The sequence below is a fragment of the Gadus macrocephalus genome, chromosome 1 (assembly GCF_031168955.1).
Source record: "Gadus macrocephalus chromosome 1, ASM3116895v1".
In the NCBI taxonomy this organism is placed as follows: domain Eukaryota; kingdom Metazoa; phylum Chordata; class Actinopteri; order Gadiformes; family Gadidae; genus Gadus; species Gadus macrocephalus.
This window is the reverse complement of record NC_082382.1, coordinates 20,441,950-20,469,181: the sequence shown is the minus strand read 5'-3', so window position 1 is coordinate 20,469,181 and position 27,232 is coordinate 20,441,950. Positions and strand designations below refer to the sequence as shown.

General features: G+C 46.4%; 2 protein-coding genes across 3 annotated transcripts in view; both read left to right on the top strand.

Annotated features, from left to right (window-relative positions):
* The window catches only part of xpc (xeroderma pigmentosum, complementation group C), a 12,816-nt gene extending 1,655 nt beyond the window's left edge, over window positions 1–11,161 (top strand). The window contains exons 1-14 of the mRNA XM_060052313.1: window positions 1–676; window positions 1,412–1,696; window positions 2,198–2,306; window positions 3,507–3,591; window positions 3,781–3,938; window positions 4,136–4,256; window positions 4,686–4,775; window positions 4,976–5,947; window positions 6,321–6,481; window positions 6,662–6,743; window positions 8,112–8,243; window positions 8,715–8,884; window positions 9,333–9,426; window positions 9,951–11,161. The exon at window positions 1–676 is cut by the window's left edge and continues 1,655 nt beyond it. Of these exons, the coding sequence (XP_059908296.1) occupies window positions 565–676; window positions 1,412–1,696; window positions 2,198–2,306; window positions 3,507–3,591; window positions 3,781–3,938; window positions 4,136–4,256; window positions 4,686–4,775; window positions 4,976–5,947; window positions 6,321–6,481; window positions 6,662–6,743; window positions 8,112–8,243; window positions 8,715–8,884; window positions 9,333–9,426; window positions 9,951–10,322 (2,943 nt within the window). The 5' untranslated portion in view covers window positions 1–564 and the 3' untranslated portion in view covers window positions 10,323–11,161. The remainder of the gene's footprint in view (window positions 677–1,411; window positions 1,697–2,197; window positions 2,307–3,506; window positions 3,592–3,780; window positions 3,939–4,135; window positions 4,257–4,685; window positions 4,776–4,975; window positions 5,948–6,320; window positions 6,482–6,661; window positions 6,744–8,111; window positions 8,244–8,714; window positions 8,885–9,332; window positions 9,427–9,950) is intronic.
* Window positions 11,162–11,676: 515 nt separating this feature from the next.
* arih2 (ariadne homolog 2 (Drosophila)) lies at window positions 11,677–27,169 on the top strand. 2 transcript variants are annotated; one of them, XM_060052331.1, is made up of 15 exons: window positions 11,677–11,833; window positions 15,919–16,553; window positions 17,933–18,000; window positions 18,222–18,294; window positions 18,893–19,034; window positions 19,758–19,879; window positions 20,681–20,790; window positions 21,490–21,607; window positions 21,768–21,818; window positions 22,253–22,274; window positions 22,964–23,115; window positions 23,544–23,687; window positions 24,142–24,210; window positions 24,491–24,619; window positions 25,728–27,169. In XM_060052331.1, the coding sequence occupies exons 2-15, from the start codon at window positions 16,278–16,280 to the stop codon at window positions 25,797–25,799; spliced, it is 1,548 nt and encodes a 515-aa protein (XP_059908314.1). In that variant the 5' UTR covers window positions 11,677–11,833; window positions 15,919–16,277; the 3' UTR covers window positions 25,800–27,169. The 2 variants fall into 2 exon arrangements, with proteins under 2 accessions (XP_059908314.1, XP_059908307.1); XM_060052324.1 differs by having other exon boundaries at window positions 24,142–24,249.
* The last annotated feature ends 63 nt before the right edge of the window (window positions 27,170–27,232 follow it).

The window sequence follows — 27,232 nt, the reverse complement described above, 5'->3', positions numbered from 1 at the left end:
GTTTGCATAAAAATTAAAGAATAATAAATAATAGGAATGAATAGATTTATATATCTGAAAATCCCTGCTAAAAGTAAAATCTTTTTTTTTGTCATCCATCTATCGAATGAGATTTGAGTTGTAGCGGTGTCGGCAGCTCAACACTGCCACTCAGCGACAGGATTATTATGTTACATTTATTTATTAAATTCAATCCCGAGGACATAACTGCATTTTGTCCGGAGAGAAGGGTTGAACGAGGTGCAACAATATTGTCTGGTTTTTCAAAATCTGATATTGATAATAAATAAATAAATGATGAGATGTGAGGCTGCCATGTTGGAGGCGGAACCGGATGGGGCGCATCGAGAAGGAACCTCCCCATAATAAACATGGACGGCCGCCCTGTGAAACCATAGAAAATAGTATGGATGCGGTGTTATGAAAGCGTCTCCTTTTCCCGTTGAATAACTGACGCTTTTCCGTCTCTTTCACGCAGCCACATGTACAGAGGGGTTAGGAGTTCCGTCTCCTCTGTACTTATTAATTCACGCAAAAGTCATATTTCCATTCACAAAAGTCAACATGGCAAAAAGAAAAGAATCCGCGGGATCTGCAGAGAGAACCATTAAGAAACACAAGCCGGTGTCTAAAGAGAAGACCCCCAGTCGCAAAACTAAAGCAAAGAAAAACACAGGTATGATTAGAAACGCGTCCTGGTTTGGAAGAGTAAAAAAGCGATTGATCGTGCTATTTATTAGTATCCGACATTTAAACACTCCCTTTATCATTGTTCCGCTGTTTTAGTGCATCCATTGTCAAATTGTTTAAAGTGGATGGACAAACAGAATAAAGCATTTGTTAAAACGATCTGTAGTTGTAGATCATTGCAGGATCGGATGTGCTCGTTAGATAGTAATGCTAGAAGTACACGCCTGCAGGTGCATCGTTTGTGGATGTGCTGCGTTGTGGAACCAACTGAAGTTTTACAGCTGACAGACCACATGCCCTACATACCCATCTGTGCGTGCAGTTTATTTTGACGTATATGACTTATGGATGTGTTATAAGCACTGCGGAATCAGCAATAAAACAACGAGTTAATGGTTGAATAAATTGCCCCCAATGAAACAATCTGTAATTTCTCTCTAATCTCACTAAGGCATGCATTAGTATGATAAACCGTATGCATCCATCAAAAGTTAGTTTGAAAGTTTGTATCCAACGCACTTCATTGCAACTTATAGCCAATTGAGAGGCTCACGAACAAGTGAGACCTTTAGTTACGTCGAGTAGGCTACATCTGCACTTCTGGAGGCAGTAGGGGCCTGGATTGATCGGTGAGAAGTGCAGTTTGGTTGGTAGATTATTGCCTAAACCGTTACCACGATGTCCCAATTAAGTTTGTCCGGCCTCTGCTTGCCTTGGCCAGGTAACGGGCTTGTGGAGGAAGAGGAGAAGCTTGTGAGGAAGGTGAGCGCGAAAACCTCTACTCACACTGCCGTCTCCACCACCTCCACCACCAGCAAATACTTCCCGTCTCCGCCCAAGAAAAAAGCCCTTAGCAACAACCATGACAACGAAGATGGGGATCTCCACATGGTAACCGTGGCAACGCCCATCCTTCCCATGGATGTTACGGGACCCTCATGGCCAAAAAAAGAGGACGGCGAGGAAGAGGATGAGAGTGAGGAAGACGACTGGGAAGATGTTGAAGGTAGGAGAATAGATGCTTGTTGATTGCGGATTCATTCACTCATTTTGACGTTTGTAGAACAATTATAATTCTCATTATTAGAAGTGGGTTATCTCTAGACTGTACCGACATGATTTGGAAGTTTGATGTGAACAACAACAAATTCTTTCTTCACCCCCTCTTCCATTTGGAAATCATTTTCCCATGCTGACAGTTACTTTAGGCTGGTGTGGGAGGGGGAGTCTGATTGGCCCAGAGTTACTGTTGGTCAATCCGTAGCTACTGTTTCTATGCGCAAGCCCTTGGTGAGGATCAGTGTCGGATGTGTGTACTCATTTAAGCTTCTAGGGACACCATGCTATATATTGGCACTTATTTGTCTGTGTTTCTATGCTTGTGTGTGTGTGTGTGTGTGTGTGTGTGTGTGTGTGTGTGTGTGTGTGTGTGTGTGTGTGTGTGTGTGTGTGTGTGTGTGTGTGTGTGTGTGTGTGTGTGTGTGTGTGTGTGTGTGTGGTTTCTCAGAGCTGTCTGGGCCCCTGGGCCCCGCGCCCCCTGCTGAGCCCTCTCTGCCCACTCAGGCCGTGGAGATCGAGATCGAGACTCCGGAGTTGATCCGCATGAGGCAGAAAAAGTCAGTTGGAGTCGGTTAGAGTCGGCGTCTGCTAGAGAACCCCCTGGGGGGGGGGGGGGGGGGGGGGGGGGGGGGAGGGGAGAGAACCTTAGCTGCAACTTTTCCCTACAGAAACGTATATAGTGTATACATGCATACAGTGTTTCCCATACATAGACCAATGTGTGGCGCAGTGCCACAGAAAGAACACAGAGCGTCACAAATTGATTCTGTTTTTTTGTTGTTGTTTTTTACGCGATTTTGAAATATATAATATCGTTCCGTTCATTCATCTGCACATAGCACTCTTTCTCCCTGTCTTTCTCGTTCGCACATGCACACAGAGACAAGCGCGCGTACATGCCACTGGTGCGCGGGTACACTACCACTTATTGGATCAACCCGCGTATCACTGATACACTGCACACGCACTGACAGCGGAGTCGCCCGCCTCCTCTCAACGCGCCTACAAAGGCAGACCCCAGCGGGATATTTGCGATTAATGTGAAATGCAGTTATAGTTTATATATATCACGGTGTTAGACCCCCAGCCCGTTGTGCCGGCGATTTGAATTCGCTCTGGAGCAGAGACTGGAGATCGGGAAGATCAGGAAGTGGGCCAGTCCACTGAAATGTATTTTGTGCTCAATTACGCGAATGAGCAAATGCGAACCCCCCCCCCCCGTCAGGACTCCACGTCTCTCCCCCCCCCCCCCCCCCCCCTCCTTCCCGTCAGGAGTCCATGGCTAATCCCCCCCCCCAGCCCCATCTGGAGTCCAAGTCCTACATCCCCCCCCCCCCCCCACCACACTACCTGGTCTTTGGGAAACACTGCATGCATAGTAATAAATATTATATGTATGTCTATGTATATGTATTAGTATATCCATAGTATGACATGAGTTAATAGTGGAATAGTAAAGTAGAATAAACTCAACATAAGCGCAGTTTTTCAATATTCAAGGGTTTGTGTGCTTTATTACTGATCCATTCTGGGGTTATGAATTGATGCCATTGAACCATGTTAGAATGCGTCACAATGCAGCGAATCATACACACTTATGAGGCAATAGAATACAATCATAGCACATTGCTCCTATTGTCTCGTGCTACTGAAAAGTATAGCTTTGATAGTTATGTGTTCAGAAGATGGTTATGTGTTCAGAAGATGCCTTACTGTTTGCCTAACTACTTTATTTATTCCGAATTGTGATTGGCCAGAGAGAAGAGGAAAGCAGAATTTGAGCAGTATCTTAAGCGGATGGTTAATCGCTTAAACAAGGATCTGCTGGAGGATACACACAAGGTACACACACACACACACACACACACACACACACACACACACACACACACACACACACACACACACACACACACACACACACACACACACACACACACACACACACACACACACACACACAGACACAGACACACACTTTTCAAGTACATTCAGTAGTTCAAAGACGCCCTGTGTTGATTGGTCTCTCAGGTCCACCTGATGTGCCTGATAGCCAATGGGATGTTCCGGAACCGTCTGTGCAGCGAACCGGATCTGCTGGCCATCACGTTGTCCCTCCTACCCCCCCACTTCATGATGGTGGCCAAGGAACGCATTGACCACAACTACCTCTCGGGACTGCTGAAATGTGTGTGTGTGTGTGTGTGTGTGTGTGTGTGTGTGTGTGTGTGTGTGTGTGTGTGTGTGTGTGTGTGTGTGTGTGTGTGTGTGTGTGTGTGTGTGTGTGTGTGTGTGTGTGTGTGTGTGTGTGTTAGAAAAGTTAGAAAGAAGAACTAACTTACTTTTCTCTCTCTCTCTCTCTCTCTCTCTCTCTCTCCCTCTCCAGGTTTGGGGCCACCTTCACCTTGAACCCCAGCCTCCCCCACGTGGACCTCACCGACCCCCGGGGGCTCCTGGAGAGGCGCCTGGCCAGCCTGTCGGCCCGGGACCACCAGGAGATGACCCATGTGAGTGGTACTGCGGCCCCTGACATACAAGATTCTTCTGATTGGACCGACTTGCTTTGGACTTCCACAGAACGAGTCGGTTCAGAGCCGTGGGTGATACAAGGAGATTTATTCTTTACTCCATGATGATCCATTTCAAAACATGAAAAAGTCATGTTTCAACACGCATATTTAGTCATTTAGCAGACGCTTTTATCCAAAGCGACGTGCAGTGATTTTAGAGACTGGAGGAGAAGGTAGGGGCTAGGCAGCAGTTATTAACCCAGAACCTCACACCCTCACCACTTATCTACTATTAAACCAAGATGGAACACCGTATCAAGAGACGGACACAAATGAATAAGAAACAACACAAGACAGAATAACGTGTGAATACAATGTAACAAGTTGACTGTGATGAGCTTTCAATTTCTTCTCTGTTTTCATCAGCTGCTCCTTTTGGTGCTGAGGTCTCTGAATCTCTTCTGCCGATTGGTCCTTTCTCTGCAGCCCATTTCCTTCAAACCCCCTCGAGTCAAGGTAGGGATTGATCTCGTTAATATGACATAATGATGAAAAATGAACAGCAATTAAGCTAATTACGTGATTATTAAATGTATCTTGGAATGTGCTGTGACCTACACAGCCTTTTACCACTTTACGATGCAGAACTATACCCATGTGACCACTTAGGCCGCCAATAAAAGGTTTTCCTATCTGGTGTGTTCTTTTTCCTCCAGGGCAAAGGGTCAGAGAGCAGTGGTGGCCTTACCCCGGGGAAAAGCCCCGGCAGTGGGAAGTCCCCCAAGGGAAGCCCCCTGGACTCCAAGATCTCCCCTGGAAACAAGAGGCCCGCCCTGGTCTCCGCTGCCGCCGCTGGGAAGGGCAGGGGAGCCAGCGGCGGGAAGCGGGCCAAGCAGGAAGAGGAAGACGGGGAGGAGAAGGAGGAGGAGGAGGTGGAGGAAGAGAAGCCAGAGGTGAAGAGCGGGAGAAAGGGGGGAGGCCAGAGGCCGAAGAACGCCAAGCGGCGCAGCGTGGCGTCCAAGGTGAGCTACAAGGAGGAGAGCGGCAGTGGGGAGGACGCGCTCAGCGACGGGGAGGAGGAGGAGGAGGAGTTTCAGGCGACCGGCGAGGAGGACAGCGATGAGGAGGAGGTGGAAGGGGGCAGGGCCAAACACGGGAAGGGGAGGAGCCACGGGAAAAGGAAACACAGCAGCGGCGACTCTGGGAGAAAGAGGAACAGCAGCAGCAGCGGCGGCGGCGGGAAAAGGCGTGAGAAAATCAACAACAACGATGAAGACGACGAGGAAGACCACGACGACGGCAATGTGGACAAAGTTGGAGGAGGAGAGGGTACCATGGGCAAGCGGAGGAGCGGCGGCGGCGGCGGCGGCGGCGGGAGGAAAAAGAAGGACGGGCCCGGCGCCGACGAGTGGCTGGAGGTGTTCGTGGAGAAGACGTCGGCGTGGCTGTGCGTGGACGCGGAACACGGCGTGGACCGCCCGCAGCTCTGCTGGCGGAACGCCACGCAGCCCATGGCCTACGTGGTGGCGGTGGACGGCGACGGCCGCCTGAAGGACCTGGGCAGGAAGTACGACCCCACCTGGATGACCTCGTCACGAAAGCGCCGCGTGGACGATGAGTGGTGGGGCGAGACGCTGACGCCCTTCCTCCCTTGGGAGGGGGAGCGGGACGACAAGGAGGAGAAGGAGGTGAGGGGGAGGGATAGGGGGGAGGGGGGGGGGGGGGTTGTTTTGTGTTGTAGGTTGTAATGTGTGCAAGTGTATGTTTGCACTCTCTTTACCGAGAATTTCTTTACCGAGATGGACAATAATTTTATGTTAATTAAACCTTTGTCCACCATTAAGTCTTCCGCATACCAGGTCTTATGGGTGACAGGTTAATTATTACCATCTCTGATCAGTAAATCAGTAAATCCTCTAGCACTATAACTGTACGCTGTCTAACTATCCACTTTAACTGTAAACTCCTGATAAAATGCAACCATGCCACCTGGAAAATAAAAAACGTTATTTTAACACACATGACACCCCTTAACCCCTTGTCCCCTCTTCTGCCTTTCAGCTCCAAGCCAAGTTGCTGGACAGGCCGATGCCCACCTCCATAGCGGAGCTGAAGAACCACCCTATGTACGCTCTGACCAGACACCTGCTCAAGTACGAGGCTCTCTACCCCCGCACGGCGGCCGTGCTGGGGTACTGCAGGGGGGAGCCCGTATACTCCAGGTCAGTCTGGGAGTTATACCATCGAAAATGAGCATGGGTGATGCATCCTGCGCCAAGATATTAACAAGCATGTCCGCTTTATTGGCATCAACAGTTTGGTCTAATAATCTCCCCTTGCTTTTCATTTCAAGTGATATGTAGGTAATGTTTAAAGAGACTGTTCTCCTTACATGTGTACAGGGACTGTGTTCACCAGCTGCACTCAAAAGAAACCTGGCTGAAGGAGGCCCGCACTGTGCGAATAGGAGAAGAGCCATTCAAGGTGAGACGCCTTCTCACACCAGCGGCTCCAATCCTGTCCTAACCTTCAAGTCAACCGTGACTCTATTTCCCCATCGTTTTGGTTTGAGGGACCCCAGACTTAGGTTAGACACAAGACAAACAGACCCGATCAAGCAAAAGGCAGTTGTGTTTCTCTATAGGGATCCCTTCACTGATATTGTCCGACACTTATGATAACAACCTGAGCCTGCCAGAGGCAGAAACAATCACTTTTGGAGGACGTGGATTGACTGGGCTCTATTTTCCCAAAGGCTTACATCGCATCCGTTTCGTGGATTACGCCCTGCGATTCATTCAATGTTATATTTCATCATCTCATCCTTTCTCTTCTTCCTCGTCCCCAAATGCCCTCTAATTAAATAGTTTCTCTTTTCTGTCTTGCGGGCATGTCCGCACTACATCGGATAATAGGTGAAAATTATTGGACTTTCCAAACTCACTCGGCCAGCATTTTCCAGCATTCAAAGCTGAGCTTAATCGAAAATTTGTTTCTCTACCTTTCCGGTGTAGTGTCGACACAACCTTCAACTCACCTCCCTACCACTGTCTTTTAAGCTTTCATTCTGAGTTAAGAAAAATGCAGTATTCCCCAGGCCCCATCAATCATAACTCTGTCTTTCACCTCTATGCTCTCCATCTGTCCTCACAAACTGTAGCTTCTGTGTCCCTTTCTCGAACCCTCCACCAGGCACAGTTATAATCCAAAGCCTCACTGTGATCAAAATCCCATCAATCAATTAACAATATGATCGATCATGGTGATCTCATTCCCCATCTTTGCATGTTCAACACGTTCTATCCACACCCAGAGCCCGAACACTGATGTATGCCCCCCACCCCCCACCCGGTCGGCTTTGCTCAGGAGGTAGAGCAGTTATCTTGTAACCGAAAGGTTGCTAGTTCGATCCCCAGCTCCTTCTAGCTGAGTGTTGATGTGTCCCTGAGCAAGACACTTAACCCTAAACTGCTCCTGACGAGCTGTCTGTCGCCTTGCATGGTTGACTCTGCCGTCGGTGTGGCAATGTGTGTATTAACCGATGAAAGTTGCTTTGGATAAAAGTTCCTCTTGATGACTTTCACTTACCCCCGGTGCCCACTAACGCACAGGCCTGGTATACACTGTTCAGCCCACCACAGTTGGTAAACGCTTTTGTTTTCCTCCCCTGGCTATCAGTAAATTGAACCTAAAGCTTGCAGAGTTCTAACAGATGTATGTTTATAAAAAAGGTTCCGCAAGCAACAGCTACTGTTGGTAGAATTCTGTTCTGGATCCTCTCAAACCTCTTTGGCTTTCATTGATAAAAGTGTCTGCTAAATGCCCTAATTGTAATTGTAATCTGGTCCTCAGATGGTGAAGGGCTTCTCCAACCGCTCCCGTAAGGCGCGTATGATGGTGGAGCAGAAGGAAGAGAAGGACCTGGCTCTGTATGGGGAGTGGCAGACGGAGGAGTACCAGCCCCCCATCGCTGTGGAGGGCAAGGTGGGTGGTGTGGCTGCACCGTGGGGTGGAGGGTGGAGTTAAGACTGGATAGTGGGTCATTTGCCCCAGATGGTAAATGTGCGTGTCACAGCAGGAAGCACAGAACTGAGATAAAAATACCAAAAAATATAAATACAGAAAAGTTGACATTAAGTAGCAACAATGCCAACGTGAATGCAAACTATGCGTGTAAACATTGCAGACAGTTGAGGTAGACGTGTCAAAAATCAAACAGTACATGCTGCATTATCGAAACCATGCAACAACAATCAATTTGCATAAGAGTCTAAAAGTATCCAGGTGAATGAACGGCGAATTTGCAGAAAGACGGGCCTTTCTTCCCCCCACTTACTCAGTGTTTAAGCATCTGTCGATCACCTCTGCTCAACCCCAAAATGGCCTTGAGGGGGGAAATGTCCATTTTGTTTTTTCCTTAGTTGCTAACACTCCCACCCCCCTGGCCCCTCCCAGGTTCCCCGTAACGAGTACGGGAACGTGTACCTGTTCAAGCCCTGCATGCTGCCCGTGGGCTGTGTCCACCTGCGTCTGCCCACCCTGAACCGCGTGGCCCGCAAGCTGGACATGGACGCCGCCCCCGCCGTCACGGGCTTCGACTTCCATGGAGGATACTCGCATGCTGTGTAAGAACTATCTCACACGCTCACACGCTCACACGCTCACACGCTCACACGCTCACACGCTCACTCGCTCACTCGCTCACTCACTCACTCACTCACTCACTCACTCACTCACACGCATACATACACTAACACACAGGCCACACATACTGTACATAAACTAACACACACAGGTGCACACACAGGCACACACATACATACACTAACACACACAGGCACACACATACATACACAAACACACACAGGCACACACATACATACACTAACACACAGAGGCACACACATACATACACTAACACACACAGGCACACACATACATACACTAACACACACAGGCACACACATACATACACAAACAGACACCGACTACTAAACTTCAGTGATGAATACAACAATCTACAGCACTACATGCCTGTTGATGTATGTGTGTGTGTGTGTGTGTGTGTTCCAGGACCGACGGCTACATTGTGTGTGAGGAGCACGAAGAGATTCTCAGAGCAGCCTGGGAGGAAGATCAAGCGCTCCAGAAACAGAAGGAGATTGAGGTGTGTGTGTGTGTGTGTGTGTGTGTGTGTGTGTGTGTGTGTGTGTGTGTGTGTGTGTGTGTGTGTGTGTGTGTGTGTGTGTGTGTGTGTGTGTGTGTGTGTGTGTGTGTGTGTGTGTGTGTGTGTGTGTGTGTGATTATGTTGAAATAGGCTTCATGTCTGTCCAGGATTGCTAATGATGTGTCATCTATGACATGCCAACACTGTGAGAGAACACACATTTACATAATCAAGTTGTCAACTAACCGAGTGCAGTACACTAATACTGATTTATTATTTCGGGATACTGATTTATTTGTCCGGGCAATGGGACATTGATTAAAATGTTACTTGTTTACTGTGGAGACGATGGCTTGTCTACTCTAAAATTATAGAAACGGCCAATAAAGTGATCCAGAATGTCAACAGAACAGATAACGATCACAAGAAATACAACATACAACAAAATCCTTTTCTACACACATTGTGTTGGGTGTTGAAGTACGTGTTAATCACCACTTTCGTCCTCCTCCTGCCGTCTGCAGAAGCGAGAGAAGCGGGCCACCACCAACTGGAAGCTACTGGTGAAGGGCCTTCTGATCAGGGAGAGGCTCCAGCTACGATACGGCAAGAAGAGCCAAGGCCTCGGAGGAGCCGGGGGCTCGAGTCAGAGTCATGGCCAGGACGGAGAGGGGGTGGACGGGCTATCGGCCGACGAGGAGGAGTTGGAGGGTGGGGTCCCGGTCGAGGACCCTGGAGACAAGACACCAGCCGAAATGCTGGCCAAGGCCTGGCCCCAGAACAGACAGGATGAGGGAGAAGAGGAGGGAGGGGGGAAGAGCAGGCCGAAGAGGAAGATAACACAGCGTGAGCGGAAATGCCAGGAGAAAACCATGTTTCCCTTTGAGAAGGCGTGATAAAAAAAATAACTGAATATTGGCAGTACCAAAAGAAATGACCTCACACTACAAAGCTAAGCTGTGCAGCCCCTGCTCTCTCTTCAGAAGGTTGTTCAGGCAGGCCTCGGGGAAAGAGGGGAGTGAAAACAAATAAATACAAGTGCTTGTTTAACCGTTCCACTCAGATCAAGTGTTAGATTGGAGTGTGGCGGCTATAGCATTAATTGTCTGAGAAGGGGAGTTGATGATACGCTCCAGTCGATGGAAGACCTAATGAGACTTTGGTGCCAGTCCAAAGACCCGCCGTGAGAGAGCAGTATCATCCAGAGAAACAGTATCCTGACTTGGACCGAAGAACATGCCTGGCAACTGTTTTTTTTCCACACAGGAAGTCAGGATTTCTATTTATTTGTATTTGTTACCTAGGGGGGTGGTTCTGCTTGTACATTACCCACTACACGGCCATACTGTCATGCATACACTATATATATATATATATATATATATATATATATATCGCCTTACAGATAGACACACTCATACATTTCTGACACCCCGTTCCCACTGAAGGCAGGGTATCATTACCCTCTGACATGCAGTAGTTTCCCACCTTCCAACCAGGTTCTGCCCCAAGTATCAAAGGAATGACGATCCTCTTCATACAAGTTAATTCATCTTACTATAAAATGATCAATAGATTTCACTGTTTAGGTCCGTTTGTCGTCACGCATTGTTTGTTTCAAACTTCTTTGTTATCCTCTATGTTGGTGTTTGGAAAATGTTTGGATTAATGTAATGTTTTTGTATCAAAGTATTTTTCTAAGACATTTTGGAATGCAAGTAAAAATGAAAAGGCTGTTTTTGTTTGCGTTCATTTTGTTCATTGGTTGAACATAAAACAATTCAAGGAATTTTCAACAATTTCACCGAAATTCAACAGAAATATAAATGTACAGTTTTTGTTTGAAAAGTAACACAAACGCACCCTTGTCCTGTTCCTCTTGATGACTTTCACTTACCCCCTGTGCCCACTAACGCACAGGCCTGGTATATACTGTTCAGCCCACCACAGTTGGTAAACGATTTTGTTTTCCTCCCCTGGCTATCAGTAAATTTGAACATAGAGCTCGCAGAGTTCTAACAGATGTATGTTTTTAAAAAAGGTTCTACAAGCAGCTACTGTTGGTAGAATATGATTTTGTAAACAAAAATCCGAAATGCACGTTTTGGAACCTTAAGTTATCACAATTATTTCTAAACTAAAATAAAACGTACACTGATAAACAATATACAAAGTTATTTATTCATTATTGCATGATACATCTTAGTGTACGATATGTCTTTAAATCAGAGTAGCCAGTAATACTCTATAACGCAATATTGTACGCGGAAGTGACATCATTTATAAATACTCGCGTAAGAATCCACCTTCCGGCTACATACACAGAGCAAGCGGAGTGACATCGGTTCTGGATCCTCTCAAACCTCTTTGGCTTTCATTGTAAGCTGACTCGACGCAGTTTGGAAAGGTAAATATGAACGACTTTGTGTAGTGATGTTCGGCCCCGGTGCTTCCTCTGGCGTCTCCTCGGTATCGCGGTGAAGCGGGCCTTGTTTACATCTCATCCCCGGGGTAGATTGGGAAAGACTGAGGCGTTCGCAGCACACAGCAGGGGATGGCTGCGTCGCCCCTCTGGTGTGTTTTTGTGTATTCGTATGAAGAACAATGGGCGTGTGTGCGGTGGCTGTGCCTGAGTCCTTGGCAAAGTTTCACCAGAGACTACCGCCGACATGTCCTATTGTGTGTGATTTGTTGAACGATGGGAGTCGACACTCCGCTCGTTCGCCGTTTACTTCTAAACGCGTCAACACGCTAGCCCGGCGGAGCTAGCCTGGCTAACATTAGCACCCAATTGACTTTGCTTCATTTAGTTTGTGACCACAAGTCTCCCTGATTTACGCCGCCCCCCCCTGGAGCTATCTGGTAGCTACCAGTAACAGTCCAACCCCAAGCCCCTCTCCCTTTTCATTTCTGCACAGTCCATTTAAATGTGTGGTTATTGCTGCTATGACACATCAGCCGAGCCCACCAATATGTATGTCACCCAGTTCTGGGGACTATTTTTAGTCGGGGCGGAATGTGAGCATGGGGGGCTGTCTCTGCCGGCTGGTCGGTAACACCACTCAGGTGGGGGGCTGCGGCCAGATTTGAACCATGGCCAATGGGGTTCTTGGGCGTTATCGTATCCAATAACGCACAGTAATCGACCCAGTGACGCGGAACACCGAGCTCTTAATTGGGTTGATTCATTACCTTGGCATAAGGGTAGGTTGTTATGCCGGTCTTCACTTGACCTGTCCACTTTGGTCACTTGGGCTTGACACCTTTTTTTTTATTTAAGTTCCTACTACCATATATACATACCGCTTTTATACTGAAGTATAACGCATGCACTTGAGGAAAAAAAGTTTGAACGTTTTTTTGAAGTATTTATATATTATCTCAGAATTCCGGGAAAGACTATATTGAAAAAAAATATATCCTGCTTTTTAAATTGCAAGATGCATCTAAATCCGAAGAGAAGCTCGGGTGCATCGAGTACGGTTGCTGTTGTTAATCAGCCTGACCCTTAAACAGTGCTATCTAAGTTAATGTCGCGGTCAGTACAGGTAAGATATATAAGGTAATGGTTGGCTTGACCACATCCTTGAACAACAAAGCATTGTCCAGCAGGTCAGAACGGGCGTTCTGTCTGAAAAAATGCTATATACTGAAATCCCTGAAATGCTTATGCAAAGTCCTGAGGGGCCTGCAAACTCCAGAAGTGCCTACGCACAATTCTGAGGTGCGTGTGCAAAGTCAACAAACAAAAGCAGTACAGTCTATTTTACCGTGAGACACCAGTATCTCCAAATGTCTCAAACCGAATTAAACATAGCAGGCTGGACATCATGCTTACATGAAATCGATCTTGGGATGATGAGATATCTTGTTAAATCAGAAAACAAGTCGATAAATCCTTTCTTTGAATTCTGAGATAATTGTGTTCCACTTATCTTTCTCAGAATTCTGAGATAATATCTTGTTGATTGAGAAAAACATGGACAATGGATTTTGATCCTGTATTTTTCTGTGCTTCTAATATGCTATGACCTGGTTATGGTTATGAACTTTTGTTGGGAATATGAATACTGGGTCACAATTATTAATTCTGTGGTTTCTCATCGACTAGATCATAGACTAGACGATTCCACTGACATTAGTTTTTGTTTAAAAGTTTCTTCCTAGTGCTGAGGAATAATCAGTTAAACCTTTGCACTTTGCCTTAATGCATGTGATCTACACTTGTGTATCACAAGTGTTTAGTTAGAGTGGAAATGAAGCCTGGACATGCATGTATATTTATAAGGGCCCGGCTGGATTGGCAGTTATTTTAGTATTTACTCCAAATATAACCGCATACATATGCCAGACTTGGGACAGCCATGGTTAGTCTTGTTCTTTATTTACAATAGAAAAAAGGTGAGGGGGGAACATTTGACGTTAGAAACAATCAACAAAATTGTTGTCTGAGACAACTCAACTTTTTCTCACCAAACGGAAACAACTTTTGTAGCACAATAAAAGCTCGTTTTTTTGGAGAAACCACTGAAACTGTTTGATAGTATATTACCTTGAAGTTTTCGAACCCATTGGTGCTGTAAACTACAACCCTTCCTGGAAGGTAGTGTCTGAGGCTTAGGGCTGAGGCAGGTAGGGTAGAGTGACCGCTGAGGTAAACCCCTTAGTCTAATGCTGGATAATCACTGTCTGACCTTTGGAAGTTCCCCAATTTTCATGATGACTCATTCAAATGTAAAACAAGATATATCACAACCAAGTCTAGGCTCTGAACAATACGATTTGTGTAACAGAAACCAAGCTGCCTGAATATTATTTTATTCATAATTAATATATTATTTCTCACAATATAGCCGATCACTCAAAAAATTTAATGTCCATCCCGCCCCAGGAAATAATGGATTCGGAAGCGCTTTTTTCCTTATGAAAGCAACCAATGATTGTCTGATGGGTTGGACGAGTGCATGCCGACCAGAACTTGACAGTCCTACTGGTGATTATGTTTTACTACATAATCATACATTTCCAAAATAGCTTGGTAAAAGCTAAGACTTTGACTTCCAATAAACATTGCCTAACATAAAATCGCGTGCTGTAATGAACCCGAGCTGGGTTTGAATTTACATACAGGCGAATGTTGTGATCTATCAAAACGGTGTGACATTCTCTAGGCCTGCCATGATTGGATAGTTGCGTGGAGGAGACGCATCCCTCGGCGGTGAGTTAAGCCCTGAGGTCACACTTTCGGGATAGCCCGCCACCCTTAATGAATTCTCTGAGCGTCAAGTGGTTCTTAAAGGGCGCCGTCAAAGCGTTAGCTTGCATCGGTGGTGGAAACAAGTCCAGACATGCCTTGAACCAGTCTTACACATTGAACACCTGCTGCCCAGGTGGTTGTGTTATGGGGGCCTTGATAGTACATTGGAAGGGAAGGGAGTTCCCCTCCTGCTAGGTTTGATCCCTCCCCATGTCCACACAGGCTACCCGTGGGCCTCCTTGATCAAGACAACTTCATGACGTCTTTCATCAATTTCTGTAGAAATTGAATCGGTTGTGGTTGAGGTTACTTCACCAAATGCTGGGTGTCAACATATGAGTATCATTTCTAGCTCTTATCGGGAGTGGGACAGACTGACTGCAAGTTCTTCTGTGGTGTATATTGGTTTCAATGGGATTAAAGGGTGGAAGAATAGTCATGAAGAGCTTTGGGCATGGGATCTAGACTATGAATACACTTCAGTGGAGTTCCCAGCAGAATCGGCAGTGCAATTTAATTTGCACTTCCTCCAACACATTACAAAGTGTGTGTGTGGTGGGCGGCTGTTTGCGGATGGGGATCCGGAAGGTTTTCTAAATACTCGACATTGGGGCGCTTGAACACAACGTCCCAGCCTTGGCTCGCCACCCCGTGTTGTCTCTGGTGCAGTGTGTTCCTCAGGGAGACTGCTGCTTGCCCTTGAGGAGATTTGTTTAACGCCTCAACTAGCGGATAACGGGACGGGACCATTCAGATTAATGGGTCAACAGTCACACACACGCACGCACGCATGCACACAAGGCAGGGCGCTAAACTGACCGCCATGTATCACAAACTGACTTGGCCTAAAAAAAAATTTTGTTTTGGTTGATTTTTTTTTTTTTATGCAAACTATAGTCACGTTTTGGTACAGCACCTCTTCATGCTGTACAAGGATGAGCGAATTTTCTCATTTTTAAATGAAAACAACCTACCTATCATTCGCTGCCGCTGGAAAAAATAAAATAAAAAAATAAAATAAATTCCCTACCTACCCATGACCTCAACTGACAACCAACAGGAACCAAACTTTTTTTTTTTTTTAGGCCCTTGCATAAAGAGGTCTGTGATGCGAGATGGATAGGCCGTCACAAATCCCCCCCGTCCCCCCCCCAATTTATAATCTCATTCTCATCGCATCTACCCCCCCCCCCCCCCCCCCCCCCCACACTCTCTCCTGTCTTTGTTTCCTCCAGCCCTGCCACGGACCCTCCTCGCACCCTGAAGATGAGTGACGGAGAGTGTGACTTCTTTTGCTTCTTCCGCTGCTGTTGAGCTCGTTCAGCTCATATCCCGCCCTCGAGGCAGACAGACAGACAGACAGACAGACAGACAGACAGACAGGCAGGAAGACCGGCTAGTATCGTCTCTGTAGCCTCACTAGAACTCCCCAATAGAGGACCAATCCACGGCAGACAAAGCCCCCAAAAGAGGCGGAGCTTCGAACAAGACACTTTTTTTTGATTTTATTGGTTTTTGCCAATCCGTCCAGGTGTGCTCCGACAGGTAGGCGGGGCCGTCCACCTGTCTGGGTTGATCTGATTGGCCGTCCCGGATGTCTGTGGATATGAACAGCCAGGCGTCGGACAGCAATGAGGAAGACTACGGCGTGAACTCGGAGGAGGACGAGGAGGAGGACGATGGGGACGACGACGAAGAGGACGAGGACCCGGGCGACATCGCCGACTATTATGAAGGCGTGGCCAGCGACGTGGAGCAGCAGGGCGCGGACTCGTTCGACCCCGAGGAGTACCAGTTCACCTGCCTCACGTACAAGGAGAGCCAGCGGGTGCTGAGCGAGGAGGTGAACAACGTGGCGGCATTGCTGAAGGTGAGTTCGGTGGTGATGAAGGACGGCTGCTCGATGATGGCATAAAAATCATAATCACCATTGTTTTGGTCTATCGAAATCCAGATTATTCAAACGATTATTTTAGAGTTTTAAAACATGATGCAATTATTCAGCATTTCTCTCCAAAAAAAACGCATTGGAACATTGGAATTTCCCTATTCACGCAATAGAAAATGCTCAAAAAGAAAGTAATGTACAAAAATGTATCCAGCTGTTCTATTTCTATAAATGATGCAAATATACAAAAAACCTTTCTCTGGACTATATCGCGTGGAGATCGTTTGACTAAAAATCAGATTAACTGCATGACCGTCTCTACTCTACAGTCTGAGCTCCGATCTAAGGCAATGGGCACGTTTCACAGACTCTCCCTTCATTTTAGAATCGGCCTATCCTGAAGCAGGAGGAAGGGATCTGTAAGCGTGTAATTGACAAACAGAAACATCGCTCACAACGTGTACACTGGCCACTATCAAAATACTTTATTTATTTTTAAATCTTCTTAATTTGCTCACATTGAGGTTTTTTTCGGTAGAACTTCTCCGTAACAAAACGGGAAACAAGGCATAACTCTGACCCCTCTGGACTTTTTGGCCTAGTCTGCAGACATTGGGGATGAACTGGGGATGAACTGGGGAAAACCAGTTCCTCTTTCGTCTGGGTGTCGATCACAAGGCACAGGAGTAGCCTTTCCCTCAGAAGTGCTGCAGTTGTAAATATCAGTACGTTGTGCGGGACTGCTTTTCATATTATATAATGTTTGTCAAAGGGCTAGGTATTATGTGATGTCTGCTTATTACACAGATAATCAGTGGCACTGGTTGGAGGTTTTCCCTTAAAAGGGTTTTCCTCCTTTCACACAGCACAAGTTGAGTGTCACTCAGCCTGTTCCTGCGGCTGGGGAGATAACATGCATTCAAACGGCATAACCAATTGGATTTGAATGCTGAGTCGTTCAAAAGAGACCTTACCAGACACGCTGGATACGGTCCAGCAACACCCAGTCTGAAGGCCCCCCCACCACCCACAGGGCCTTGTATTACACAGACCTTGGCTTGAGCAGACACCGGTAGAGTTTTAATGGGATGTTGCTCTGGAAGATGTCAGTCCAGGGGACACGCAAGCGGTGTCAAATTGAACTGCAACAGTTAATGACATCCAAAAACAAACTTATTTAGTCGCTTCTGGTGTTCTTATTGTTGCTTCTAGGAAGCAACAATAAATAAATAGTTTGTGTGAACTTAGTGTGGCACAACATTTTTGAGACTTTTTCTCCCAGAAACAGTTATCGCAGTGGTGTTCTCATTATTTCTCATCCTGTACCTCCTGTGTCTCTCTCTCTCTCTCCTCTCGCTCAGGTATTACCGGCGGTAGCTAAACTGGTGCTCGTGCATTTTCACTGGCAGGTGTCACTAATACTTGACAGGTAACAGAAACACACCCTACCCCCCCTCTCCCCTCGTTCCCCCTTCCCATCCACACATCGTTCTCTCGCTACCCTTTCCTCACACTCCCTTTTCATTCCGTCTTTGTCCATCTGTTGCGCATGTATGTGCGTCCGGTTTTCATCAATCTGTTCACACGTGCACAAACAAACACGCACACCTTTTTTGAAACGACTGTGTGCTCTGGTCCCGGTTTCCATAGATACCAGTCCAACTCCTCTCTTCTGATGTCCGATGCCCTGGTGCAGCCCAGTAGTACTTGCAGAACACTCACAGTGAGTCCCGTTTGTGTGTGTAATATATTATCGACCTGAGCACTGACTCGAGCAATCAGTGTTTTCCTTTTATGGCGGAAGGCCGGTCCAAGGGAACGGCTAGAACCCTATCATTGACGTCATTCCTTGATTCTGTGCTCAGAAATAACAGTTTTCTTTCAACCGCTGTTTTGTTTTAGTCTTAGAGAACCCCTCAAACGTGCTGGCACTATGTGGGGCCACAGTGTCCTAGAGAGCTCGGTAGTAATGTTCAAGGGTCTTGTTTCATCACAAGTTGTCAGCTTGTTCAGCCAACACAAGTTGTTCTAGCCAACGTTTGTGCTCTCTAGGCTTCCATTTCTTCCTTGAGGTCGAGATAAAAATAATATTGTACGCATACAAACTTAAATATTTGTGTGATATTGTACTCTCTAAACGTATGATAAATATGCATGACTTGTACTTAAAATTCATGACCACATCTGCCAAACGAATGCCGATCTACTGAAATAACTTTAGTAGCGTTTTTCCTTTTTTGTTAGAAGGCATCTCACCCGATATGATGGGGTGGGTGTGTGCTCATCACCTCTGTGTGTGTGTGTGTGTGTGTGCTCCGTAGGCCCCTCAGTCCCTCCAGTGTGGGGTGTGTCTCCAGGTGGTGCGACGCGACGCCCTATTGGCCCTGCCCTGTCAGCACTCCTTCTGCAAGGCATGCTGGGAGCAGCACTGCACCGTGCTCGTCAAGGACGGCCTGGGAGTGGGTGAGTCCTTCGCACGAGAATGAGAACCATTCCGCTCGTACATTTTATACAATTTATAAAAGTTGGAGTTTGAGTGTACGTGTGTGTGTGTGTGTGTGTGTGTGTGTGTTGGTGTACATGCCTTTCACACACACACACACATTTAAAGTGACAGTCACGCAGTCTCTTCAGTCACGCATCACAATGTTCAAACGTGTTGTTTTTCAAGCGCGTCTTACAGGAGACGCGCTTGAGAAGACTGTCAAAACACGGATTCAAAAAGTTACTTTTGAAAGTTGGTTGTCGTTATCGTTCAAACTGATGTGAGCAAATGACACTAAGGGTGAACCTGTGACGTGTTGTTGCATAACTATGGTGTGTTTCAACATTAAATTCCCCCCACACGCGTGTGTTCACCAGCATTGGTGCTGCCGAGTGTCAATGCAAACCAAAAGTATATTGCGTCGTTCATATCATGTGCGGACCACTCACCACTACCGCAGACCACGACTATTTCACGTAATATCTTCAGAAATATGTTTCCCTCGTTGACACAGCTGTGTGAGACCGGTGGGTTTCAGAGTCAACCACTGAGTGTGGAAACTGTGGAACGCACCCCAGGAACGGATGCAAAAGCACCTGCATATTAGTCCGGTTTTGGAGTAGAAATAGCCTGAAACTATTCTCCTTTTTTGTTGTGTGTGTGTGTGTGTGTGTGTGTGTGTGTGTGTGTGTGTGGGGCAGGTGTTTCGTGCATGGCTCAGGACTGTTCCTTGCAAATGCCAGAGGACTTTGTGCTTCCTCTCTTGCCGGGAGAAGAGCTGAAAGACAAGTACAGACGTTACCTCTTCAGGGACTACGTGGAGGTACCCTCCCCTGGGATGACCTGCTCTCGGTTTTCCTTCCTCTGACCTGTCTGTGTTGTCCAGGAATGGATATTTACAAAGTATTATGTCAAACCTCAGGGCACCATGGGAAAAGAGATTTGTGTTATTTAAATAATGGGAAATATACAAATATTTGTCCTTGCAGTGGAATAAGTTGAATGAAAATTAATTAAGCCATTTGGGCCATGCGTCATTCTTGAAAGGGTTGTGCAGGGAAACTTTTTTCATCCCCAAAGGGAAATGAATAGAATACAAGCCCACAGATCCCTATTCTAATGTACCTTTTATTAAAGCTACGGTAGACCACACAGAGAAACCAGCCAGTATAAGATAGCTTTTGAAAGTATCCAACCAACCAAATCCCACCCTTCTTGCCCTCTTCCAAAGCCACTCCCTCAAAACACATGGCTGGCTCGCTAGCTTTAGCAACATGTCTGCTTGTTCACGCAGAAGCTTCCAGTCAAGCCCAATGAGTGCAGGGAGAAGGTAGACAGACAGGTAGGCCATGGGATAGTTTCATTCGGACTGAATGAAACAATGACAGAGGCCTAATACAGGTGGGGAAACGGTTACCTGTATGTAAGGCCAGGCATATTTATTTGTAAAGCGCATTTCATACACGTAGGCAATTCGAATGAAAAAATAAAAAATATGGAACCATACACAATGTATGTACTACCCGGGACCTAAAGAGAATTCCAACAAATATGACGAGGAAGACTGCTATAAAATAAATGGCCTACCCTAGATTTTAATTCCCCCCCCCCCCCCCTTCTCCAGAGCCACTTCCAGCTCCAGCTGTGTCCCGGGGCGGACTGCCCCATCGTGATCCAGGTTGAGGAGCCGCGGGCCCGCAGGGTGCAGTGCAGCCGCTGCATGGAGGTCTTCTGGTACGGCCCGCCGCACGCACCGCCACGGGCGTCTCTGGGTGTTAGTAACCGCCACAGGCGTCTCTGGGTGTTAGTATCCGCCACGGGCGCCACGGGCGTCTCTGGGTGTTAGTAACCGCCACGGGCATCTCTGGGTGTTAGTAACGACGTGCACACACGGGCATTATTTACCAACGCTTTCACTAGAACCAAATGTTTGAATCAACACTGAAGCCACACAAGGCCTTGCAATGGGTCTATTTCTGTTATTTGGTCTATTCCAATTGTATTCCTTTAGTGTGTGTGTGTGTGTTTGTGTGTGTGTTGGGGCTGCTCGATTATGGGGAAAAATCATAATCACGATTATTTTGGTCAATATTGAAATCACGATGATTCAAACGATTATTTTTGAGTTTGAAAACGTGTTGTATTTATTCAGCAGTCTCCCAAATAAAACTTTGTAACTGAGAATTTTGAAATTTCCCACACAAAATGGTCCAAAAAAAAAGTAATCTAAAATAATAACATGATTACATCAAATTTAAAAAAACTTGATTATGTTAATTTTGTGATAGTTTGACGCTAAAATCGAAATCGCGATCAGAATTCTATTAATCGCCCAGCCCTAGTGTGTGTGTGTGTTGGAGATTTGCTGTGTGTCCCGCCGTCAGGGTGCTATGAGTGACCGGGGCCCTCTCTGTTGATCTGCGGCTGCCCTAGTTTTAAATGCCGCCAGATGTACCACGCCCCCACGGACTGCCCCACCATCCGGAAATGGCTGACCAAATGCGCAGACGACTCGGAGACGGCAAACTACATCAGCGCACACACTAAAGATGTAAGCCGCGCCCACTTACCGACAGCACACTCGCTCCTCTTCTGCAGAACACTCTCGCACTCATCATCCCCGTGTCTCCCTTCCTCTGGCTGGGATATCGTGTTTCGCTGTTGTAATGATTTGTTTTGACGCTGTGCGTCTCTCCCTCTCTGCTCCACAGTGTCCCAAGTGCAATATCTGCATTGAGAAGAATGGCGGTTGCAACCACATGGTCAGTGTTCTCTCACTATGAAGGTCTATAGATCTGTACGTTGATGGCAAAGAGTTTGGCATTCATGTTGGTTGAATTTGAAGCCAGCACATAGTCTTGGTTCATAATACTGTTGCCTCAGTTCTACACACGTATGTAGGCTACTTTCTATTTAAGTGAAAATAATGAACTATGAACCGGTGACAATTGAGGGGTAGCAGTAGGGTGCACCTATAATGTATATATTTTTAATTAAGCAAATGGTATTTGGGGCACACAATGTCTGCACACTGGTTGACCTCGACTTTTTATCTTTCCAAGTGTATAAAATGATTTTGAGAAATGAAGGTACATTTTTTATTTTTATTTTTTTCCCAGGACATTTTCCCATTGAGATTTAAAATCTATTTTTCAAGGGACATTATTTAACAGTCTCCTTTGTCTTGTCTTTTCAGCAATGCTCCAAGTGCAAACACGGTGAGTAACACACTCTATCCTCCCGCGGTAAAGCCTCTGCTCCCCATCTACCTAGACCGGGTCCTCTTGTATGTAGACTGGGTCCCAGTCTATTAGGGCTGGGTATTGCCAGGTAGCTCACAATTAAATTGGATTCTTTAGGTCTTGATTCGATTCGATATAGATTTCGATTCGATATTGATCCAATTGCTTCGATATCGATTCAATAATACATGCAGAGGATAAAAATACCTAAATATTATTTAGAATGAACCATTTCAAAACAAATTAACCATTTCATTGTGCTTGAACTAGCAAAAAGGGAATGCACCATTGTGTAGTATTGTTCTTGAGCTAAACTTGCAGCATAATACTAATAATCATAACATGGACAAATGTAAAAGGCCATGTACATTTAGGCATACTCGCTTCTAGATTACAACTTTTTTTTTTAAATTTTTTTTTTTTTTTAATGGAAATAATCTATTTAAAATAAAATCTGAATCGAAATTGAATCGAGAACAAATAAATTGCAGTGCATTGATGAATCGATATTTTTACCCAGCCCTACCATCTATGGGGTCTGGGTCCCCTTCCATGGTGACTGTGCACTGCATGTCTGGGGTTATATTTCCCTGTGTAGTATCATTGTCTCGGCGCTAGGCCCTCTAAGTGTGTGTGTGTGTGTGTGTGTCCGTGTCCGTGTCCAGACTTCTGCTGGATGTGTCTGGGCGACTGGAAGACCCACGGCAGCGAGTACTACGAGTGCAGCCGCTACAAGGAGAACCCCGACATCGTGAACCAGAGCCAGCAGGCCCAGGCCCGTGAGGCCCTGAAGAAGTACCTCTTCTACTTTGAGAGGGTGCGTGGTCTGTAGTGCAGGCAACCGCATGCAACTGGGTCAAACGTTATCCGGACACGGCCCCAAGCAGGCGGGCCGTATGGACACTGGAGCCTGTGACGGGTGGAGGGTACCCATACAAGGGATAAGATGACCTTTAAATCGTCTTGTTTGAGTTGTTGTTGTTGTTGGTCATGGATATGGGCATTGGACCATATCGCCAGTTCAAAATAATGAATACCCAGAGCTTAAATAATTGAGAAATAATACAGAACGGGGTTGATTGTAATATTTATAATTGCGCCAATATCTAGCGGGAGTCATGTGTCGGATAGCCTTTTAATCGGTGTCCTACGAGGGGTATATCGTCTGTAATGCAGACTGGATCGTGAGCGACTGCAGTCCATTGTAGTGACTAACTTAACGTTGGGGTGCTGTTCCTCCTGCAGTGGGAGAACCACAACAAGTCCCTCCAGCTGGAGGCCCAGACGTACCAGCGCATCCAGGAGAAGATCCAGGAGCGGGTGATGAACAACCTGGGCACCTGGATCGACTGGCAGTACCTCCAGAACGCGGCCAAACTGCTGGCCAAGGTACACAGACGGACGCTGGAGTTTAGGGGCCGATACTGATATTGGGGAGTGAACAATTCCCTATACCGGCTAATACTCTGTGTGTTTAATGTGGCGATCCCGGCTTGCCGTTCACTCTCCAGCAATGCCTCTGGCCACAGCAACATGAAATTGAATCATGAGCTACTGGAACAAACTAACTGTATGGACATGAAGTTCATGTATAACGGTTAGGGATGAGAGTTTTTAGGTGGATGTGCTAAGTTAAAGCATTTAGAGGTGCAACGACCACAACAGATGTTGGGGAAAAGCAGAATCGTTGTACAATCTCCCCAAAAGACAATGACTTGTAGGTAAAGCTCAGGGCTGGCTATACCCTACGGGTTGACCTTGGTCAGTGGTGGTTCCCTTTTTTTAATCCAGTTGCTGATTTTATGAGTGATATTGTGAACCATGTGTTTGTGTGTGGGTCCAGTGTCGCTATACGCTTCAGTACACCTACCCCTACGCCTACTACATGGAGTCTGGGCCTCGCAAGAAACTGGTGAGCAACATGACAACAAATCCCTCTCCATCCCTAGTGGTAGGTACCTTCTCCTTTCCCCTTGTCTTCTGTCATTTCCCGCAATTAAATTTTAAATTCAAAAGTGCCTCATTTGGCAAGGAAAATATACATTCAAGTACTGCACATGTATTCTCTGAGTATGAGTGTCTGACGTGTGTATGTGTGTGACACGGGGAACTGTGTGTAGCTGTAATAATACCAGGTGAATAAACGCATGATGTGATTGTGGTTAATCTCCCCCCCCCCCCCCCCCCTGCAGTTTGAGTACCAGCAGGCCCAGCTGGAGGCAGAGATCGAGAACCTGTCCTGGAAGGTGGAGCGCGCAGACAGCTACGAGAGAGGCGTGGTGGTTGGGGGCGAGGGCGAGCTCAGTGCCAACGACAGAGGGGTGAGTGAGTGAGGGAATGGGGGCAGGGCCACACCCTGGCGGAAGCGACTGGCATTCAGCTCCTCTGTAGGTGTTGTCCCACCTTTTTAAGTCAATGGGGAAGATTTTGATTTAGTTATTGCGACACAAAGCGAATGCATTGGTTCTTCATTCGGTTAGGATCTCAGTGGCTAGTCCATCTCGGTGTTATGCATTTTTTAGAGGCCCTGTTTGACAGTTTTATTTCATAAAAAATGTATTAAGGTTTGAATATTGATGAGCTTTGGCCAGAGACTACTGCGAGGCCGCCATTAAAGTCCCGTACCTCAATCTGCCAAACATGGGGAGTGTCTGCAGATGGTTGCAATTCTCAAGCAATTGCCTCGTCCATAACTTCAGTCAATGAAGTCAATGGCTCCATAACAGTTATGTGCAAAGCAATGCGTGACGTCACTGATGCCACGTCCACATTTTTTAGTCTTGTCGGTTGGGGTGAGTTCATAGGAGAGGGACAATGAAAAGGGGTGAGGGTATTGGAGACTGCGGGGGAGAAAGGATGTGAAACCGGGTGGTTTCGCATGCTTCAGTTTTCAATCCAGTATTCATTATACAATTCATTGACTATGATGTATTGGTTATTTTTATTTGGTGTCATTTTATTTGGCACTAGGCTGCATCTAGGGCTGAACGATTTGGGGAAATAATCTAATTGCGATTATTTTGACCAATATTGCGATTGAATGTGTGATTTTTATAATTCATTAAGTTCCTTATGTTTATTATTCACAAAAAATGTAATAAATAATTCTTTATATGATCAGCACAACATTGGAAGCAGTCAACATAAAAAGTGCTCTTTCCTTTAGGCCAGGCCGATGTGTTGAGATTAATTTATATTATAAACTTCTTTGTTTAACTAATTAATCATACTGATTTCCAGTCAGTATCTGTAAAAAATCACCTTTATTTTTTAGCGCAGCCTTTGCGTTTTGCATACCGCGTTCTATCACATCGCAATTTCGATTTGAGTTTGATTAATCGTTCAGCCCTAGCCGCAGCCCAACCAGTGAGTGTGGGCAGGCCTCTGCTCCGCCCTCGTACTGACGCCCGTGTGCCTGTGGTCTTGCAGGATCTGGAGAATCAAATGCACATCGCAGAGCAGAGGAGACGCACACTGCTGAAGGACTTCCACGACACCTGAAGCCCCAAACGCGTCCGCCAAACACCAGCATGCCCCCCCCCCCCGCCCCGCCATCCTCCCTTCCTCACATCCTTGACCGTCTCACGGTCCATACATCCTTCACTTCACACCTCCTCCTCTCCTCATCTCTGCTTTCCTAACTCCTATTACCTCACCCGCGTGTGTTTGTGTGCGTGTGTGTGTGTGTGTGTGTGTGTGTGTGTGTCTCTCTCTCACTCACACCCATCGATCCCTGTCTCACCCGTCTCCCTCTCTCTCCCTCTCTGGCTGTGGTCTGGCAGGGGTGGGCAGAATGGCACGATTGTATCCTCCTCTTCATAGGGAATCCCCCCCCCCCCCCCCCCTCCACTCACTTTGCTTCTCAACATCCTTCAGTTTCCAGAAGATCTGGTTTGCAGCAGCTGTCGTGTGTCACTCTTGGCGGTTCCAAGACTTCTCGGCTTTCGCAGTGCGGTCACCCCGACGACGCCGTGTCTCGTGTTCGTACCCAAATGAAGACGTTCCCCCGGGTGTACAGCTCATCAAACGCTTACCGTTTGACCGCTTTAGATTTCGTTCAGTAGGACTGCACAATTTATTTGATGAAATGGATAACGTTAAACTCTATGAAAGAGCCACCAAATGTTAAATTTGAACTGCAGGGGAGGGCTGGTGAGGCAGGCATTTGTGACTTTCTGATTGGTTCTGAATCTGTGCTGGGGGGGGGGGGGAGAGGAGTGTCCTTCTGCCAAGTATAAAGCACCTGAACTCACTTGGTATCAATTAGAGCCGGTCAGAAATTGTGATTGCGTTTGGTCTATGATGGTGCCATGACAGTGTGGCTAGATGTTATTTGCCGTGTTTATATATATTTTTTGTGATTTCTAACAATGCAAGATGAACTCGATAAAGGTGGATGTAAAAAAAATCTTTATCTGATGTTGGTAAAAATGTAGATCTTCTCCTAATGTCCCCGACCCCCACCCAGTGATCGGACTGTGAAAGCCCAGCTGAACCTAAGAGCATAACCCATACGTCCATTTAATACTCTGCTCATTGTAAATCAAGCGCATGCACGTGCACACCACAACACTCGCGTCATTGCACACACACAAGCGCACGCACACATCCATGCTCAAACACTCCGGAATGAAAAAAATAAATAAACAAGCTATTAATTTGCCTCCTTATACCTTTTTGTCCATTTATTTTATTTGTATGGTAGTGTTTATTTTTTCCCCTTCAATTTTTTGTTTCCTATTTGTTTTGTTTCCTTCTGGAATATGGCGTTCGAAGAAGAAAAACAGAACGAAAGACCCCAAAAAATGATGTAATTTTCAACGGTTGTACATTAATACAGAACTAGTTACTGAGAGTTTTTAAAACCGGCACCCGTCTCCTGTGATTATTAATACAAATGTATACACTGTATGGGGTGGGTGGGAGGCTTCTCA

Bases quoted from the DNA above. Each gene is read 5' to 3' on its own strand.
- arih2 (XM_060052324.1), top strand. From the start codon at position 16,278: ATGTCTGTGGATATGAACAGCCAGGCGTCGGACAGCAATGAGGAAGAC. The intron at 19,880-20,680 runs GTACCCTCCCCT...CCCCTTCTCCAG, and splicing joins TCTTCAGGGACTACGTGGAG to AGCCACTTCCAGCTCCAGCT. The intron at 24,250-24,490 runs GTAGGTACCTTC...CCCCCCCTGCAG, and splicing joins ATCCCTCTCCATCCCTAGTG to TTTGAGTACCAGCAGGCCCA.